This window comes from Canis lupus, chromosome 35, assembly GCF_048164855.1.
Source record: "Canis lupus baileyi chromosome 35, mCanLup2.hap1, whole genome shotgun sequence".
Taxonomy (NCBI): Eukaryota; Metazoa; Chordata; class Mammalia; order Carnivora; family Canidae; genus Canis; species Canis lupus.
The window spans coordinates 6,850,234-6,870,021 of record NC_132872.1 but is presented as its reverse complement, the minus strand read 5'-3'; the positions used below and the strand labels follow the sequence as shown (position 1 = coordinate 6,870,021).

Below are 19,788 nucleotides of genomic sequence, written 5' to 3'. Positions count from 1 at the left end.
TTGCGCTCCCGGGGTAGTGCAGCCCCCTCCGTGGGGAGCCGCCACCTGAGCTGCTCCCGAGGCCCCTCCAGGCGTGTGCGCCAGCCCTTTACTGCAGTCGTTCAAGGTGTGTGGCGAGCTCTCCCCTGGGGCGCACTTCCTCTGTTAGTGATCCCGGGAGCCAGGAGGCTCCACTGCCCCTCCTGGGATCCTGCCCGAGTTCCCTGTGAGTGCATTTCCGTCCGGGAAGATTGTAAAATTTCCTGCTTCTCCTGGACTGGGCTTTCCTGTCCTGGAGGTTCTTGCTGCCTGGCCTTAGCCCGGCTCCTCGTGGGGGCCCCTCCCGCACTAGATTCTTTTTTATTTTATTTTATTTTATTTTATTTTATTTTATTTTATTTATTTTATTTTATTTATTTTATTTATTTTTCTGTCTTCTTATTAGGAGTGCGAACTCTTCTCTCTGTAGCGTTCCAGTTCTCTCTTTAAATCTCAGGCTGAATTCATAGGTTTTCAGGATGATTTGAAAGTTATCTAGGTAAGTTGGTGGGGATAGGTGACTTGGGGAACTTACTCTTCTGCCATCTTGCCCCGCTTAACATCATTTTTTTTTGGAGACCATCTTTTTCCCACTGGATATTCTTGACTCCTTTGTCATAGATTAATTGACCATATAAGCATGGGTTTATCTCTAGGCATTCAGTTCTGTTCTGTTGGACCATGTGTCTATTTTTGTGCCAGTTCTGTACTATTTTGATTATTAAACCTTTGTAGTAAGTCTTGAAATCTGGAATTGTGATACCTCCAGCTTTGTTTTTCCTTCTCAAGATTGTTTTGGCAATTTAGGGTCTTTTGTAGGTCCATACAAATTTTAGGATTGTTTGTTCTAGTTTGTAAAAAATGCTCTTAGCATTTTTATAGGGATCGTATTGAATTTGTCAAATTGCTTTGGGTAGTTTGGACATTTAATGAAATGCTTTCTATCCATGAGCATGGAATATCTTTACATTTGTTTGTGTCATCTTTAATTTCTTTCATCATCTGTTAGTTTTCAGAGTATAGGCCTTTCACTTCCTTGGCTACATTTATTCCTAGGTATTTCATACTTTCCAGTCCAATTTAAATGGGATTTTTAAAAATTTATTTTTCTACTTCATTATTTGTGTATAGAAATGAAAAAGATATTTATATATTAATTTTGTGTCCTCTGACATTATTGAATTCATTTATTCTAATATATATATATTTTTTGGAGGCTTCGGATTTTCTATGCATAGTATCATGGCATCTACAAATAGTGACAGTTTTACTTCTTCCTTCCAAATTTGGGTGCGTTTTATTTCTTCTTCTTGTCTGATTGTTACAGCTAGGACTTCCAGTACTATGTTAAAAAGTGGCAAGATTATTATTCTTGTCACAAGATTATTATTCTTGTCACAGTCTTGTCAGTCTTGACAGTCTTGTCTTGTTCCTGATCTTAGAGGAAATGCTCTCAGTTCTTCACCATTGAGTATGATGTTATCTGTGGGTTTTGTTATATATCGATTTTATAATGTTGAGGTATGTTCCCTCTAAATTCATTTTTGTTAAAGAGTTTTCATAGTGAATGTATGTTGAATTTTATCAAATACTTTTTGCGCATCTATTGAGATGATCATATCATTTTTATCTTTCATTTTGCTAATGTGATTTATCACATTGAGTGATTTGCATTTTTTTAAAGATTTTTTAAAATTTATTATTCATGAGAGAGAGAGAGGCAGAGACACAGGCAGAGGGAGAAGCAGGCTCCATGCAGGGAGCCTGATGCAGAACTTGATTCCGGGACTCTAGGATCATGCCCTGGGCAGAAGGGAGGCGCTAAACCGTTGAGCCACTCAGGCGTCCCGAGTGATTTGCAAATATTGAACCATCCTTACATCCCTGGAATAAACTCCACTTGATTATAATGAATGATCCTTTTAATATATTGTTGAATGCAGTTTGCTAATATTTTTTGAGAGTTATGCATCTGTGTTAATCAGGGATCTTGCCCTATAGTTTTCCTTTTTTGTAGTTTTTTTGTCTGGTTTTGTTATCAGGATATTGTTGAACTCAGAGAGTATATTCAGAAGCTTTCCTTTTTCTTTTATACTTTGGAATAATTCGAAAAGGATATACATTAACTCTTCTTCAGATGTTTGGTAGAATTCACCTGTGACTCAATCTGGATGTGCATTTTTTTTGTTGGAAGTTTTTTGATTACCTGTTGAATTTCATTACTTATAATTGACCTGTTTAGATTTTCTATTTCTTCCTGATTCAATTTTGTAAGTTTCTACAACTTTTCGGAATTTATTCATGTCTTCCAGATTGTCCACTTGTTGGCATATAATTTTTGTAGTAGTTTCTTATAATCCTCTGCATTTCTTCAATGTCAGCTGTTACTCCTTGGCTTTAAGACTTTATTTGGGTCCACTCTTTTTTTGCTTTTGATGAGTCTGGCTAAAGGTTTATCAATTTAGTTTATTTTTTCAAAGAAATAACTTTTAGTTTCATTGATTTTTCTATTGATTTTTTAGTCATTTATATCTGCTGTTATCTTTATTATTTTTTTCCTTCTACTAACTCTGAACTTTGTTCTTATTTTCTAGTCCTTTTAGATGTGTGGTTAGATTATTTGAGATTATTTTTGTTTCTTGAGGTAGGCCTGTATCACTCTAAATGTCCTGCTTAGAACTGTTTTCACTGCATCAAAGATTTAGACTTACTGTGTTTTCATTTTTATTCCCCTCCATTTTTTTTTTTTTTAGAGAGAGAGCAAGTGTGAATGGGGGGGGCAGAGGCAGAGGGAGACTGAGAATCCAAAGTAGGCTCCACACCCAGCATGTAGCCCAATTTGAGGACCTATCTCATGACCCTGAGATCATGACCTGAGCCAAAATCAAGAGCCTGATGCTTAACCAACTGAGCCATTCTGGTGCCCCATATATTTTTTAATATTTTATTTGATTTCTTCATTGACCTATTTATTGTTAGTAGCATGTTGGTTAGCCTCCTTGTGTTTGGGTTTTTCCATTTTTTTTCTTGTCACTGTTTTGTAATTTCATGCTGTTGTGGTCAAAAAAGATGTTTGAGGGCAGCCTAGGTGGCTCAGTGGTTTAGCACCGCCTTCAGCTTCCCAGTGTGATCCTGGAGACCCGGGATCAAGTCCCACGTTGGGATCCCTGCATGGAGCCTGCTTCTCCCTCTGCCTGTGTCTGTGCCTCTCTCTCTCTCTCTCTCTCTCTCTCTCTCTATGTGTCTCTCATGAATAAATAAATAAAATCTTAAAAAAAAGTTTGAAATGATTTCAATGCTTTTAAATTTATTGAGCCTTGTCTTGGGGCCTAATGTGTGACACCCATCCTGGAAAATGTTTCATGTACATGTGAACAGAATATGTATTCAGTTCTGTTTGGATGGAATGATCTGTATATTTCTGTTAAGTCATTCAAAGACACTATTTCCTTATTGATTTTCTGCCTAATCTATCGATTGATATGTGGTGTTTTGTAGACCTCTACTATTTTATTACTGTCAATTTCTCCCATTGTATGTTAATATTTTGTTTCATGTATTTCAATGTTGGCTACATAGATATTTACAATTGTTATATCCTCTTGTGTTAACCCTTTTTCATTGTGTAGTCCCTTCCGTGTCTTTTGTTACAGTTTTTGTTTTAAAGTCTATTTTGTTTGATATAAGTATTGCTACCCCGTGTTTTTTTTTTTTTTTCACTTTCATTTGCTTCAAGTATCTTTTTTTATCCTTTCACATTCAGTCTGTATGTATCTTTAGGTCTGAAGTGAGTCTTTGGTAGGCAGCATGTAAGTGGATTGATCTTGTATTTTTATTGATTCTACCACCGTGTGTCTTTTGATGAGGACATTAAGCCATTTTCATTTATAGTAATTATTGATAGGTATATGCTTTTGCCATTTTGTCAATCATTTTCTAGTGGTTTTGTAGTTTTCTATTCCTTTCTTTTTCTCTTGCTCCTTTGTAATCAATATCTTTCTTTAGTGTGATGATTGGTTTTCTTTCTCTTTATATTTTGTGTGTGTCATAGGTTTTTGGCTTGTGGTTACCATGAGTTTCATATATAACATTCTAAGTATATAGAAGTCTATATTGATTTGATGGTCATTTATGTGTGAATACATTCTAAAAGAACTTTATTTCTTCCTTCACGTTTTATGTACATGTTATCATAATTACATCTTTTTATTATTTGTATCCCTTAACTAATTTTTTAGATATACTTAACTGTATTACTTTTTTCTTTTAACCTTCAAACTAGCTTTATAAGTGATTGCCCTACTACCCTTACTGTATGTTTGGTTTTACTCATGACTTTTTTTTTCTTTTGTGATTTTTTTTTTTTACTTCTAGTTATGACACTTTCTTTTCCACTTAAAGAAGTTCTTTTAACATTTATTGCAAGGCCACTTTAGTGATAATGACCCTTTTTTTCTTTGAGAAATTCTTTATTTCACCTTCAATTGTGAATGATAACCTTGCTGGATAGAGTATTCTTGATTGTAGGTTTTTTCTTTTGAGCACTTTGAATTGTGTCATGCCATTCTCTTCTGGTCTGCAAAGTTTCTGCTGAAAAATCATTTCATGGCTTTATGGGGCTTCCCTTATATATAACTAGTTGCTTCTCTCTTGCTGCTTTAAAAATTCTCTATCTTTAGTCTTTTTCCTTTTTTATTTCAATTTTTATTAAATTCTAGTTCATTAACATATGGTAAGATTGGTTATAGGTGTAGAATTTAGTAATTCATCACTTACATAAAACACTCATTGCTCACCACAAGTGCCCTCCTCAATGAACATCACCCATTTAGCCCATCCCCCACCTACCTCCCTCATCAACTTTGGTTTGTTCTTCTCTATAGTTTAGAGTCTCTTATGGCTTGCTTTACCCTCCTCCCTCTCTTTTGGGCTCTTTCCATAATTTGACTATTGTTGATAATGTTGCTATTAAAATCAGGGTGCATGTGTCCCTTTGAATCAGTATTTTTGTGTTCTTTGGATAAATCTAGTAGGTCATAGGGTAATTCTGTTTTTAACTTTTTGAGGAGCCTCCATAGTGCTTACCACAGTGGCTGCACCAGTTTGTATTCCCATCAAGAGTAAAAGAAGATTCCCCTATTTCCACATCCTCACCATCTGTTGTTTCCTGTGCTGTTAATTTTAGCCATTCTGACACATGTGAGGTGGTGTCTCACTGTGGTTTTGATTTGCATTTCCCTGATGATGAGTGATGTTGAGCATCTTTTCATATGTCTGTTCACCATCTGGATATCTTTTTTGGAAAAATGTCTATTCATGTCTTTTGCCCGTTTCTTAACTAGATTACTTGTTTTGAGGGTGTTGAGTTTGATAAGTTCTTTATAGATTTTGGATTCTAATCCTTTATCAGATATGTCATTTGCAAATATCTTCTCTCATTCCATAGGTTGTCTTTTAGTATTGTTGATTGTTTCCTTCACTGTGCAGAATATTTTTATCTTGATAAAGTGCCCATAGTTCATTTTTGCTTTTGTTTCCTTGCTTCTGGAGATGTGTCTAGTAAGAATTTGCTATGGTTAAGGTCAAAGAGGTTGCTGCCTGTGTTCTTCTCTAGTATTTTGATAGATAACCTCCTTAGATTAATCTTCTATTTGGAACTCTGCTTCCTGAACCTGGATGTCTGCTTCCTTCTCCAGGTTATTAAGTTTTTCAGCTATTATTTTTTTTTCAAATAACTTTTGTACCCCTTTCTCTCTCTTCTCCTTCTGAGATGCCTATAATGAGAATGTTTGTTTGCTTGATATCCAAGGTATTCCTTAACCTATCCTTATTCCTTACAATTATTTTTTCTTCTTTTCACTGTTCAGGTTGGTACTTTCTATTCCTCTGTCTTTCAGATCACTTATGCACCTTCTATTCTACTGTTGATTCTCTCTAGTGGATTTTTCATTACTGTTATGGTATTCTTCAACTCTAATGATGATTTTTTATATATTGAATCTCATGTTAAAGTTCTCACTGAGTTCATCCACTCTTCTCTCCAGTCCAGTGAACATCTTTATGACCATTATTTTGAACTCTATCAAGTAGGTTTTTCCTTTGTTTCATTTAGTTCTTTTTCTGAGGTTTTGATTTATTCCTTCACTTGGAACATATTCCATCTGTCTCCTCATTTTGCTTGACTTTTTTTGCTAGGTTTTCTTTATTTCTATAAGTTGGGTGGAACAGCTACTGCTATATTTAAAGGAATGATCTTATGTATTGTCATCCCCTGTGTAGATTGCACATGCCTAGTGACTTTGGTTGGCTTGCTGGAGCTGTGGTTTTTCTGTACTATGGGTCCTGGAGCATTCTGTGCTGGAGACTCTCTGAAACTGAAATGGGTGTTGGCCATTTCAGGCCACACAGAGTGCCCTGTCAGGACAGCTGAAGATAAAGTGGGTATATACTGTATTGGGGCATAGAGTATGGATGACTGAAGCTAAAGTTGGTACAAGCTGGGATGTCCTAGGGCTCTCCACACAGAGCACCCAAGCAGGATAGTTAAAGCTGAAATGGATGCAGGGTAGGGGGGTACTCTGGCAGGATGGCTAAAGTTGAAATTGGTCCAACTTGGGTATCCCAGAGTGATTTACACAGGGGGAGCCTTGGTGGGAGGCTGGAACTGAGGCAGAGTGTAAGCCAGGGTTTCCCAGTGTGTGCCATGTAAACAAAGCCCTAATGGAGTACCTGGAGCCAAAGTAGCATGAACTAGGGGTTTCTGAGGTGCTCCATGCAAGGGGTGCCTGGTGAATTGTTTGGAGTCAACATTATGTGGGCCTGGAATGTTCTGGAGTGCTTTGCACATCTGTCACTTTGGCAAAGGATTTAGTGAGCACTGACCAGGAGTGTTCTGATTGTGCACTGCACTGGGGCTATCTTGATGGGATGGCTGGGCCTGGTATAGGCTAGGGGCCCAGGGTCATTGAGGTAGTAGGCTTGCTAGGGTATCTGGTTCCTGGCTTTTGTCCATGCCATCAAGATGGAGACAAGAATTTATTTATTTATTTTTAATTTTTTTTTTAATTTTATTTATTTATGATAGTCACATAGAGAGAGAGAGAGAGAGAGGCAGAGACACAGGCAGAGGGAGAAGCAGGCTCCATGCACCGGGAGCCCGATGTGGGATTCGATCCCGGGTCTCCAGGATCGCGCCCTGGGCCAAAGGCAGGCGCCAAACCGCTGCGCCACCCAGGGATCCCGAGACAAGAATTTAAACCATGGTGCTTGCCAGCCCAGAGAGAGTTTTAGCAGCTCCCTTACCATTTGGTGGAGTTCTAGGGGTTGACCTATTATATAGTATTTGTTCTTTTAAATAGTAGTGGCTTTTTTCTGTGGCCCAGGTCATCAAGGGCTGGCATGAGCTAAGGGGGAGTGGGGAATCATAAATAGTGGTAACTGTTTAATTGGCTCTCAGTTCTTCTTCGGGAAGAATTGCTCTATAAGTAGGTGTAGATTTGGTGTGTCTATGGAAGGAGTGAGTTCAAGGTCTTCCTATGTTACCATCTTGGACCAGAACTCCCAAGTTCTATCTTTTAATGCTTAATCTAGCTTCTAGAAAGTAATCTACAAAAATCTGGAAATTCTTCTATCATAAAGTGAAACCATAATATTCTTAACTTCTACTTCGTGTACTCCTACTATTCTCAACACCGCAGGTGTATCACTTGTTTATGGTACCTCATATTGTCAGTTTTATACTTGCTTTGCTTAAATTAGTAAATTTTAAGTTTCCTGCTGGTCAGTTATTTCTTTTTACCCTGCCATTTAGTGTAGTACTTTGAACATAAAGAGTAGCAATAAATGCAATTTCTGATAACATTTTTTTACAGTATGACCTATAAGTATATTTCAATTACTAACAGGTAATGAACATAATCAAAGTTGAAAACTTCAGCCAAAAATTATTGGAGTTGGAAATTGAAGTAAATTATTAATTAATTTAGATATTATTCCTTTTTACTGAAATCAGTGCATAATACTAATGTGTATTGATTGAAAAATTATAATTATTTACACAGACATGTATGTATAAACAACAGCAAATATACTATTTTGATTTGGTTAATGACTTGACAATTATTAGAGAAGCAATGAATGAAAAAAATATAAACTGAGGAGAATGTATCTCTTTTTTTGCTGTATTATTTCCTTCATTTCTCTGTTCCCACATATTACCCAAATCAGTAATCACCAACCAGCTGTTTCTTACTCCAAGAACACTGTTCAGAGTGTCCCTGAACCAAAGTTCTTTCTTTGTAAGGCTGAATCATCATCTACATATAATATCAGCAATTCAATTTTTTTTATATATAATACAGATACTTTTAAATCTTTTTTACAATGTGAATGATTATGACCAATATTTTATTGATTGCTTCTTTTGTTGACATAGAGTAAAAGAAAGAGAAAGCAAATTCAGAAAGCATGTCATGGAGCAGATAAGGTATTTAACCCTGCTTTTTAAGCAAATTAAATAAAACTATGTCGACATTCTATTTGGATTATGACTGTGCCATTCTGAAGCTATCCTGAAATTTTAAACATAAATGCAGAGAGATGTCTGTCTACAATAATAGGTATCTGTGTCTATAAACTGTTGTTAACAATACAAGAATACATAAGGGTACTTATTAAAATAAAAAAGAAACAAACATCATCTCAAAAACATAAATTTTATCAAAATGAGACATAGAATTATAAGTAAAATCATAACTAGAAAGATGTTATATGCAGAAGTAGCTTTACTTCCTTTTCCTACTCTTTTTGATCACTTTTCCAAATCCATGGAGTCTAAACAACATAAACGTTTCCCTATAAGAAAACATTTTTATGCAAATATAGTATATTATTGAAACGTACCATCTGTGTTTTATTGTCTAAAGGATTTTCCCTTAAATTAATTTGATAAAAATACAATGATTTTGATGGTCTATCATAAGTTTTAAATGGCAAATCTTTCTACATGTGAAAAGAGTTTTCTTGTATTATAGATAAAATCTATAATGGGCCTAGTATGGATTTTCATAATAATATATTTCATTATGCAGTAAGTATGTATGTGTATGTGTCTTTAATTCTAAAGTAATCTTAAAACTCAAAAGATTAAAATAAGTTTATATGAGACTAGATTTATATATGGAGAATATAAAACAATATAGATATGATAGATTTACAAATAATTTTATTACTTACCTAGCAGTCAATTATTAGGATTCAAAAATCGTTTACAAATTCAACAAATGTTTGGATGCAAAGAATTGTATTTATCCTATTATGAAAAACATATAATTACCTTATTTTTTCTCTAGACTCTTTTAGTCAAACTTTTGAAATTGTCATGAATGTGTAGAATTTAAATGTGATTTAACAAAATCCTTTTTCTTTCTTTAGGAAAAAGTCAAAGAGAAGGAAGAAAATCTGAATCTTGTAAACCAATTCTTAAAGTAGAATACAAGACCTGTAGAAACAGGTATGCATTTTTTACTTTGAGGGATATGGGAAAATATATAAGAAACAGACAAGCAAGGCAAATAGCCTTTAATGTTTATGTATTATTTAAAGTTTCATATAATTATATAAGTATATTAATTGGCTAAATCCTCTTCATTGATAATAACAGCTTTTTTATTGCTTAATAGGAGTATCTATGATATTATTATGAGTATTTCAATAGCGATTACTAAGTATTTTAACTTTCAATGAACATTCAGATGAATATTATGTACATTCATTTTAACAAATTAGGACTTTTGGGCCATGCATATTTAAGTAGCAATCATTCAGTATTATTAAGCAGAAGCGTACCTATTGGTATTGCACATAAAAGAATTAAAACATTCCCAAGTCTTTGTACTCTAAGGTTTTACATTCTGAACTTGGAAAGATTATAGTTGGGTGGAAAGATAAAGAGTTATGTATATTGCATAATAAAAAAGTGCTAAATTTTAAGAAACAGAAAACTAAATTAAATAATAATATAGAATAAAATTTTATCATGTATATATAGAAGCCTTATCCTATAAATCAAGAATTTTCTTTTTACTTACAATAATTATTAGTGATTAATAATCACTAATCACTAATTATTAGTGGCAATATTCTCATCTGAAGTACCATAATTCTAAATCTTGCCTAAACCTTAATTTTATTTTAACTCTAAATTGGATAATTCTACTTTGTATTACTTACATGCTCATACTGGAGTGTATTCTCAGTATTATAGATACATTTAATGTTTGTTTACACTTGCTCTTTGAAAGATTTAATAGTATAAAATTATGGCCATTTTTAATGAGTTTATATATATAAACTATCAAATATGGTATATAGTTAAATATATAGACATATTTTTATGTATATATTTTTACAATAGTTTATATATATATACATATTTATGTGTGTGTATATACACACACAGATCAATACTTCTTTAGTAACAGCTGAATGTTACTATGTATCATAAGTAGTAAAAATGACCACAGGTTTGTACAACTATAGTTAAAGTATTAAAACACTTTGTTTTTTATTTACTTATTTTTAAACACTTTAAATTTAATTATTATGGAAGGAAACATTTTACATATGTCTTATATACATACTATATATGGAAACATTTTACCTATATTATATACATATATTGTTATGTACATATATCATTAGTTATTACTACATTGTACACACTGTACAACTTGTTTGGTTTACTGAAATGCAAGAGAATGCTGCCTGCTTTTGAATCTATGATTATCTAGTAGGAGAAGTAAGGCCATAAACTAGTGGTTTCCATGTAACATGTGAGGTGGTTTTATAGAGATATGCTATGAGAGTACAACAAAAAGACACCTAACTGAGACTAGATAGGGGAAGAGAACAGTGAAGTAAGTTTCTTCTTGGGAAGGGTATATCTGAGATGAGGCATAAAGGATAATAGGATTGTGGCACACAAAGTAAGGAAAGGATGCAGATTAAAGGAAAACACTTTCAGAATCAAGAATTCAGGTCAAGGCAGTGTAAAAATAATTATCAAGATCCTTGGCATAAGGGGTAAGACAGCTATGTGACCTTGAAATTTTTAATGAACTCTTTTAGACTTTAATTTCCTCATCAACTATACCTATCTTATTGTGATGTTTGTAAAGAATAAATTATGGAGTTCGTAATATCATAAGTTTGATGAGTGGTACATAGTGGATTTCTTGATAAAAAGAAGTTATCATTATTGTCATTATTAAAGCCATGGTATTTCACATTGTGAAAATTATTCCACTGATCTTAATTTAATGATTTATTCTAGTAATTGGTAACCCAACTTTGTGTAGAAATAATTCTTTAGATTTCTAATGTGAAATAATTATGTATTATTGATCATAATTATCGTCATCCCATTTACTGTGCACTTTAGTACATTGTGTTTGTTTAGATTACCAGTATATTAGAAAAGTCACCTCTAAAAGCAGTAGTTTTCACAGCTCAGAACGCAAGGAAACTAAACAGCAGAGGAGCACCAAAGTTAAGAGTACTGAAAGGTACTGTGACAGCAAAATAGGCCATAGCCTGGAACTAAAAATAAATAGCTATATTTCTGCTTCAACTAGTACACAGTAGAAACTTTGTGAAGTCAAAAATTGGGATGTCTGTGGCAGGAGCAAGAACTTTAAGAAGAACTCTACCAAATATGCAGCAGCAATAGAGTGTCTTAAAGGATTCTATAGGTAGCAGATGCAAGGGGTATGTTTTCTTCTTAGTTTATCTTAGATCAGCCATTCACAAGCTGGCTTTAAATTTCTAGGGAGGAACAACAATTCTGCTTAGGAATCATTGGTCCCCAGTCACCAAATTGCTTATTGGCACCCCACCCACTATGGTCTCTAGGCTTAATAAATGTATCCTCTTCAAAAAGGAATAATGATCTCTACCTGCTACCACTAACATTATCAAGTTCTCTGTGGTTAATAAAAATTACTTTCTGCTAATTTTTAATTTCTATCATGGCCACTTATTGATAGACTTCATGCATAAAGTTCTCCAGGCCTCAGTATAACCATCTGTTAAATGATAATAATAGTTTTCTCATTGAGATATCATAAAGATTAAATACAATAATGCAAGTAAGCATTCTTCACACAATACCCAGAACATCATAAATACTCCACAAATGTTATTTTAATATATTATGTTGCCCAATTTATTGCTTAATCTTGTTGCCTTCATTGAGACAAAATTTTAATGCTTTTTCTATACTATACTTATTTTACAAATTATACAGTACTTTTTTCTTTTGGTTGTATGATACTGTGGATTTTGAAATATGTATAAATGCCTGAAATCACCACCACAATAAGATTACAGAGTATTTCCATACCCCCATAATTCTCTCCTGCTGTTCCTTATAGTCACACTTTTCTCCACTTCTAACCCCTGACAACCATTGATTTGTTCTCCATCACTGTAGTTTTGCCTTAAGATGTCATATAAATGAAGTTATATATTATAATCTTTTGATCCTAGCTTCTTTCACTCAGCATAATGCCTTTGGAATTTATCCAAGTTGTTGTCAATAATTTTTAGTTTGTATTAATGTTTTTTCATGTATGAAGACATTTTTAATCATATTTATTTATTTTGTAATAGTCCATCTGATCAGTATACCAGCATACACTTGTACTAAATAGTCAAGGAGGCAGTTTTGTGTGTGATATAGCATTTACCAAATTGTGTCTCTTTGATCACTAACTGTATTCATGGAAAAAAATAGGAATCTGTAATCAAATGCATTTGAGAGGTATGGGAAATTCTGGATTATATAAAAGTAAACAGGACTATTTACTGTATAGTTTCTTAGAATCTATGCTATATGACCTGAATTATAAAATTTCAAAAGGGAGATATTGTTTGCAAGTGTCAAATTTTAAATTAAAAACTTTTTTTCAGAACATTTGTTGTTTTCCACAGTTTTAGAAATATTAGTTTCTAAAGTTTTTTCCACATTAGGCTAGAAGTGAAAAACATGTACGTGGGCACTGGATTTGAATTTTTATCCTGCCACTACATAGCTCTGAACAAGTTTACCTACATTAATCCCAGAGTCATCTGCTATAGGCAGTATGGACCACTCTTTAAGAAAATAGACCTCAAAATCTGGGAGATCTGTTTTCTTTTGGGTTTTTCTGCTTAGTTGTTATTTAACTTCATTAATAAAATGAGGATTATACTTATGAGGATTTAATGTTATAATTAAGTTTCTAATGCAGTTATTCATGAGTGATTTCCTGAGCATTTTCCTGAGGAAATAACTTTTTATTTAGTTATTCACTGGTTTACAGAGAGTGCACATAAATCAGTTAATAACTTCAGACCCAGTGTTTTCTGATGCAGAGTCCTAATAAAAGCAGAAAAGGTGCAAAAACACTTACTCATTTCATTAGAAATGACTTTTAAGTCTGGAGAAATCTTAATATAAACATAGGAAAAAGCTTGCTGCTCAAAACCTACTATTACTAGGTTGGTAATTTCTGCCAAATTACTGAAGCAAGACTAACATCAACTGATATAGGACTCAAGGAAAATAAAATCAGTATAGACATTTTATGTGTAGGTTTTAATAGAAGTTTTGTAAAAGCTCTTTTTTTTCTTGTTATATAGTCAGCCTAAGATTAGCAAATGCCTCATTGATAATGCTTGGTTCTATGTACAGTACAAAATGAAAGAAAAAGGAAAATATATTGAGTGATTTTAGAAACTAGTATATTCTTCAGTGAATAGATAGAAATGAATTATTTACAGAAGCATATTTTCTCAAAGAATTTGGTAAAATAAGTAGTCCTTTTTAAAAATAATTTTTAGAGAAGAATATTTTCAGTTTGATATTTGCTTATTGAAAATACCATTAGCGGGGCATCTGGGTGGCTCAACGGTTGAGCATCTGCCTGGGGCTCAGGTCGTGATCCCCGGGTCAGGGATCAAGTCCCACATCCGGCTCCCTGAGAGGAACCTGCTTCTCTCTGCCTCTCTCTGTGTGGCTCTCATGAATAAATAAATAAAACCTTTAAAAAAAAAAAAAGAAAATACTTCATTAGCATATTTTATATACATAAAGTAGAGATACAGGTATTAATTTGAGAAAAGTGAAAAATTATTACACTATTTCATAACTTTATGACAGATATAATATTTTATAGTCACCTCAGCCCCATTGTATTTATCTAATTGTATCTAGCAAAAACAGAGCCTAAAATATTTTATTTAGTTTTATTAGCTAAATAGAACCAGCTGACCTGGGCATGTGGGTGGCTCTGTGGTTCAGCATCTGCCTTTGGCTCAGGTCATGATCCTGGCTGGGGTCCTGGGATCGAGTGCCACATCAGGCTCCCCTTGGGGAGCCTGCTTCTCCCTCTGCCTATATATCTACCTCTCTCTGTGTGTCTCTCATGAATAAATAAATAAAATCTTTAAAAAAGACCTGACTGACCCTAAGTAAAATTTGTAAGATCACATTTATTCTTCTTGGTTTTCTCCATCTTTTTATCATAACTGTTTCCCCACAAAAACTCCCTTATATAGAATTTTCATGTTACCTTTTACCACTCTAAGCTTGCTATTGTCACATTTAATTTTATATTAGAATTTTCTTCTTTTATCCCACATGCCAAATGGTTAATATGATAGACTAACATAGCTTAATATTCTAATTGTAGTGATACAGAGTTTTGGAAATTAACTAATACTGTGAAGATATCCTTTTGAGTCAATGAGCACCTCTACCTCCCTCCAACTTCTCTACCTTCCCCCAACACACCTTATCACCTTTAGACTGATTCATTAGTAATTTTACTATTGGGGAGGGAGAAACAGTCTCCCCACAAGGAGCCCAATGCAGGACTCGATCCTGGATCTCGGGATAATGCCCTGAGCCAAAGGCAGATGCTCAACCACTGAGCCACCCAGGCATCCCCATTAGTAATTTTAATGGTGAGAATTCACATCCAGAAAAAGGGAAATGGTAGAATAGTAAGTCTTTTGGGTGAGATATTTTGGGCCTGGAAAAATGTTTGCTGTCAAACTGCATTGTGTATAATCCCCACCAAACTTATTGTTCATCAGCTCAGTTCTATGATATTGTATCATCTTAAAGGATTCTCAATCTCATACCTTTTTTTTCTATATAGTGAACCATTCATAATATTTTCTGGTGGATTGTCCTATGACAAAGCTTGCAGAAGACCAAGTTTAACCATCATGCATGGAAAAGCAATTACAGTGCTTGAAATGGATCATCCTATTGTTGAATTTCTTACTTTATGTGAAACACCCTATCCAAATGGTAAGTAACAGAAATGAAAATACTAATGTTAAAATTCATTTTTGAAGCAAGTTCCTAATAAAATTAAGCTTAAATATTTTTAGTTTTGGCAGCTGACATCCACTGTGGTACAACATTGTGAGCTACAGGTGCTGGAGCAAGTTCCGCAACTGTACCTACTTGACAAACTGGAAGTAAGACAGATGTAGTACAGCGGTGCTGGAGTTTCAGGTTCTTATATCAGGTAAGTGCTTTAAACTTTGATAAGGATGGTGGAAGCTGAGCTGGGAGGGTCCGATAGGGGTCCAGGGTGAAATCACTTGGGGAAACTGAGGTCTCCTAATAGCCTCTCCTAGACCAGCTCCACCCATCCCATTCCAACACTAATCAAAGTTAAAGCACTTACCTGATATCAGTGATCTGTAACTCTGGTGGTAGTGCATCTGTTTCACATCTGGCTTTGCTTCAGATGCAACTGCAGCACCTCTGATTACTCTAGGATTGCTGATGTGTGGTTAGTGATTTATTTTAATTTTGAGAATAATTAGAAGGGCATTTGGGAAGAGGGATGCATCCTGAATATAAAGGCTTTTTATAAACATAAAAATTAAACTTATGTACAAACTGTATGATGAAAAAAAAACTGTATGATGAAATCTAATAATAAAATATTTTAATAATGAAATCTAAAAACTGAGAAGGGTGAAACATAAGCGAAATGAGTTTATGATTAAAACAACATAATATATGTGTATATAGATATATAACTACAATTTCAAGAAGAAACATATAAGAGAAAGAACACTAGACTTGGAGACACAATATTTGGTTTTATGATTTAGGTTTGTCATTCACTAGCTAGGGTAAGTCATTTTACTTTTATGAGTTAGAGTTATCATTTTTAGAAATAGAATAATAATATTAACCCCACATGATTATTGGAATGACAAAATGAACATATTTTATAACTATGAAGATCTATAAATTGTTTTATTACAATTGTATTAATTTGCTTTAAATTCTTTAGTTTCATATTTAAAGATAGGATGAATTGACATGCAATAACAGTCAATGTGGCACTTTATTTCCAGAATTGCTGAGACAGACAAGTTACCTGTGTTGTTAACGAATCAACAAATATTTATTAGATGCTTCTATGGCCTCAGTATTACAAAGACTTATTGAGAATACTGACGAAGCATGAAAGTGATCTCTGATGTCAAATCACATAAAATCTAGTTGGATGAGGGAAATAATTATGACTTAAGTTTAAAAATATAACACTTAAGTGTTGAGTTATGGGTCAAAGTTTAAATAGTGTACTAATTTAAAGGCTAGTCAGATAGTCAATAGCTGAAATATTCTTGCAAAGCCTCATGGAAAAAGTAGGCTTTAGATAGACTTTGAAGAATGACTTGGCACATGAAAAGGATATTGAATAAAGGTTTTAGAATTTATAAGGTTTGCTAGAGTGAGATCAACTTAGAGAAAAAAATGAAAGCCTTTTAGAGGTATTTGGAAATAGCAAGCTACAGAGAAGTTTTGAGAAAATATTGAGATGGAAGAAAACAATGTTTTTAGTAAAATTGGCCAAAAAAGGAGTATATGGGTTGGGGATATAGGATACTGAAATCTTAAATTCCAGATTCTAGCTGGGCGGTTTTTATGACAATGTTCATTAAAATGGTCAAGATCTGAAACACAGTAGTGCCTGAAGGAATGGAAGAGGAAACCCACTGAATTTGGTCACCAATGTCATAGATAGTGGCATGATAGATGATAGATGAGTCAAAGATAACATTTTAAGAGTAGTGGTTTCAGTGATGGCTCAGTTGGTTAAGTGTCTGCCTTAGGCTGAGATCATGATCCAGCGGTCCTGAGATGAAGCCCTACATCTGAGCCCCTGCTTTTCTCTTTCCCTCTGCCCCCTCCCCCTACTTGTGCTCACTCTCTCTTCTCTCCCAAATAAATAATTTTTTTTCAAAAAGTAGTAGTTTTATATGCGTTAACAGTTTTTGGAAAGAGAGAAAGATAAGTCTGTTATAAGTCAGAGTTGCTTAGCAGAAAAAGAAAAGGAAATGTTTTTTAATATTTATTTATGACTTATCAGAATATAGATGTTCTTTAGAGTCGTGAGAATGCATGATAAAAGAACAAAGGGAGAAAGAACAAACAGAAGACCAAAAGGATTTAAGATTTAGGAAAATGCCTCCTATTAAAGACCTTAGAGAAAAATGTATGTGCCAGTAATAGAGACTGACAGTGTTTGAACTCTGCAACCACACATTTTATGTGTGTGTATGTAAATTTCTGCACATCAGTAGAGATGTTAGGATAATTTCTAATAATTTTAAGTAAATTATGTCTAATCACTTCCAAGCAACAGATATGTCTTTGTCTTTCAGAGTAGTGGTAATGAGGATGGAATTTTTATTTGTCAGGAGCTAAGGGAAATATTTTAACTTTACTCAGCAAAATATATTTTATTAATATTTCTGGTTAAATCACTAATACATGAGAATGACAGAAAAGACCCTATAATGCACATTAGTGTATAATGAAAACTTACTGCCCTTCCAGAAATGACTATTTCTAAGTTTCTTAAGTGTTCTCCCAGAAAGTTTATGCCCATGTGTATTTATCTATGTATGCATTATCTCTTTTTTTGTACAAATGACAGCGTATTCTATGTGCTATTCCATATTACACCTTTTTTTCACTTAGTGTATTTTGATTATGATTCCATATTAGCAAATATGGAACTTCATTCTTTTTTACAGTCACATAGTGATAAATTTTACACATATGTTAAAATTAATTTACTAACAGTTTTTAATATTGATAAACTACTTGTGATATCTGACAATTCAATTCAACTTGTTTTTCAAAGAGCAGAAATTTCTCATCTCAGGGGTATTGCTCAGAGTAACTAAGCAACTATACTCAGAATTTGTCAATTTCACATTTACATTTAACAGTATCTGGTCCTCTACAAGCATAAGCAACTATTGCATTTCTCTTCAGAGAAATAGTCATTATGATGAGCTTTTTACCTGTTGGGGGCTAGGGTTAAAAGACTGGGCCTGCTCAAAAATAAACCAATCTAATAGAGGAAGTGATTCTATTGGCATCTACTGATCATGTACTATGTGTCAGGCTTTGCATTGAACATCCTCATATACATCTAATCTTCATAATAGTCTAAGGTAGTTATTTTGCCATATTAATAAATAAATAAATTGAATTTAATTGAGCTAATAAGTTAATGAATTTCCCTATTCAAACTGTTAATAAATAATAGATACAAAATTGAACCTAATACTGACTCCTAAGGAAATCTTTTTATTCAGAGGTTACTACAGTACAACAAGTACTTCTACAAAGGTGAAACTTTTGCCACCAGTTTTTATTATTTGAAAAGAAACAACTAAAACTGATATACCTACCTAAAGTGATAAAATAGATATAACTACCTAAAATGATTATGAATTTTTCTCATTCATGGCAGTGTCTCAACTATTTTATTTTTGTAGCAGTTGCTTCCCAATCAATGACTGTCTCTTAAAAAGAAGACAAATGAGTAGTACTATAGAACTCCAGTGTTCTTTCAACTGAAAAACAAACCAACCAAACAAAAAACAACCATTTTTTAACCCTAAAACCCCTAAATTCAAAAGCACTAAAGTAATGTTGAAAACTTAACACAGCTATAAGAGAAATAGAGGAAGCCTCAATTCAAGAACAGATTGAATGGCAAATAGTATGAAGACTGCATACTGTCCTATAAATGTGCACCCAAACAAGGGTATACTCCTCAGTTTTGGGGTTTCTGTTTCCAGTTTTTCTCTCATGGCATGCGACTTGTAAATATGAATAGGTTCTATAGCTCCTCAAGACTATAAAGGCCTGTGAAGGACTGTGAAGTCCATCTCTTCCAGTTTCCCACTAAGACTTGAATATTCTGAATAAAATTCCTGCCAAATGACCGTTGAGGTTAGGATTAAATACTTTTTAAGTAGCTAATAGAAACTACTGGTATAATGAAAATACATGGGAATTTAGAATCAGAAGGCCTGGGTTATAGTTCCAGCCTTTTCAGTAAACTAGCTTTGCAAATTTGTGCCAATCTCATAACCTCTTAGGACTTCAGTTTTCTCTATGAAATGAAAAATAGCAATACCTGTTCGAGCTACTGAGAATCAAATATCATATATGTAAGACATTTTTGTAAATACTTTTTTCTTTAAATTGAGAACATGCCTTTCCTTTATTTGTCACTATCATAGATGGAAAGCAATGTCTTCCCTGACCACAATAACTAAATTAGTGCTTTCCAACTAACCACAAGTCATTTCTTATACCATTACCCTTGACATTTTTTTTTCATAGCTCACATTATTTTCTGAATTTATCTTGTTTACTCCTTCATGGTT

General features: G+C 33.7%; 1 protein-coding gene across 6 annotated transcripts in view; it reads left to right on the top strand.

Annotated features, from left to right (window-relative positions):
* Positions 1-19,788, top strand: part of STXBP5L (syntaxin binding protein 5L) — a 385,708-nt gene that overhangs the window by 199,978 nt on the left and 165,942 nt on the right. For all 6 annotated transcript variants that reach the window (XM_072812552.1, XM_072812550.1, XM_072812551.1 and 3 more), the window contains 2 exons: positions 9,451-9,529; positions 15,222-15,376. In XM_072812552.1, coding sequence (XP_072668653.1) covers positions 9,451-9,529; positions 15,222-15,376 — 234 coding nt within the window. The remainder of the gene's footprint in view (positions 1-9,450; positions 9,530-15,221; positions 15,377-19,788) is intronic.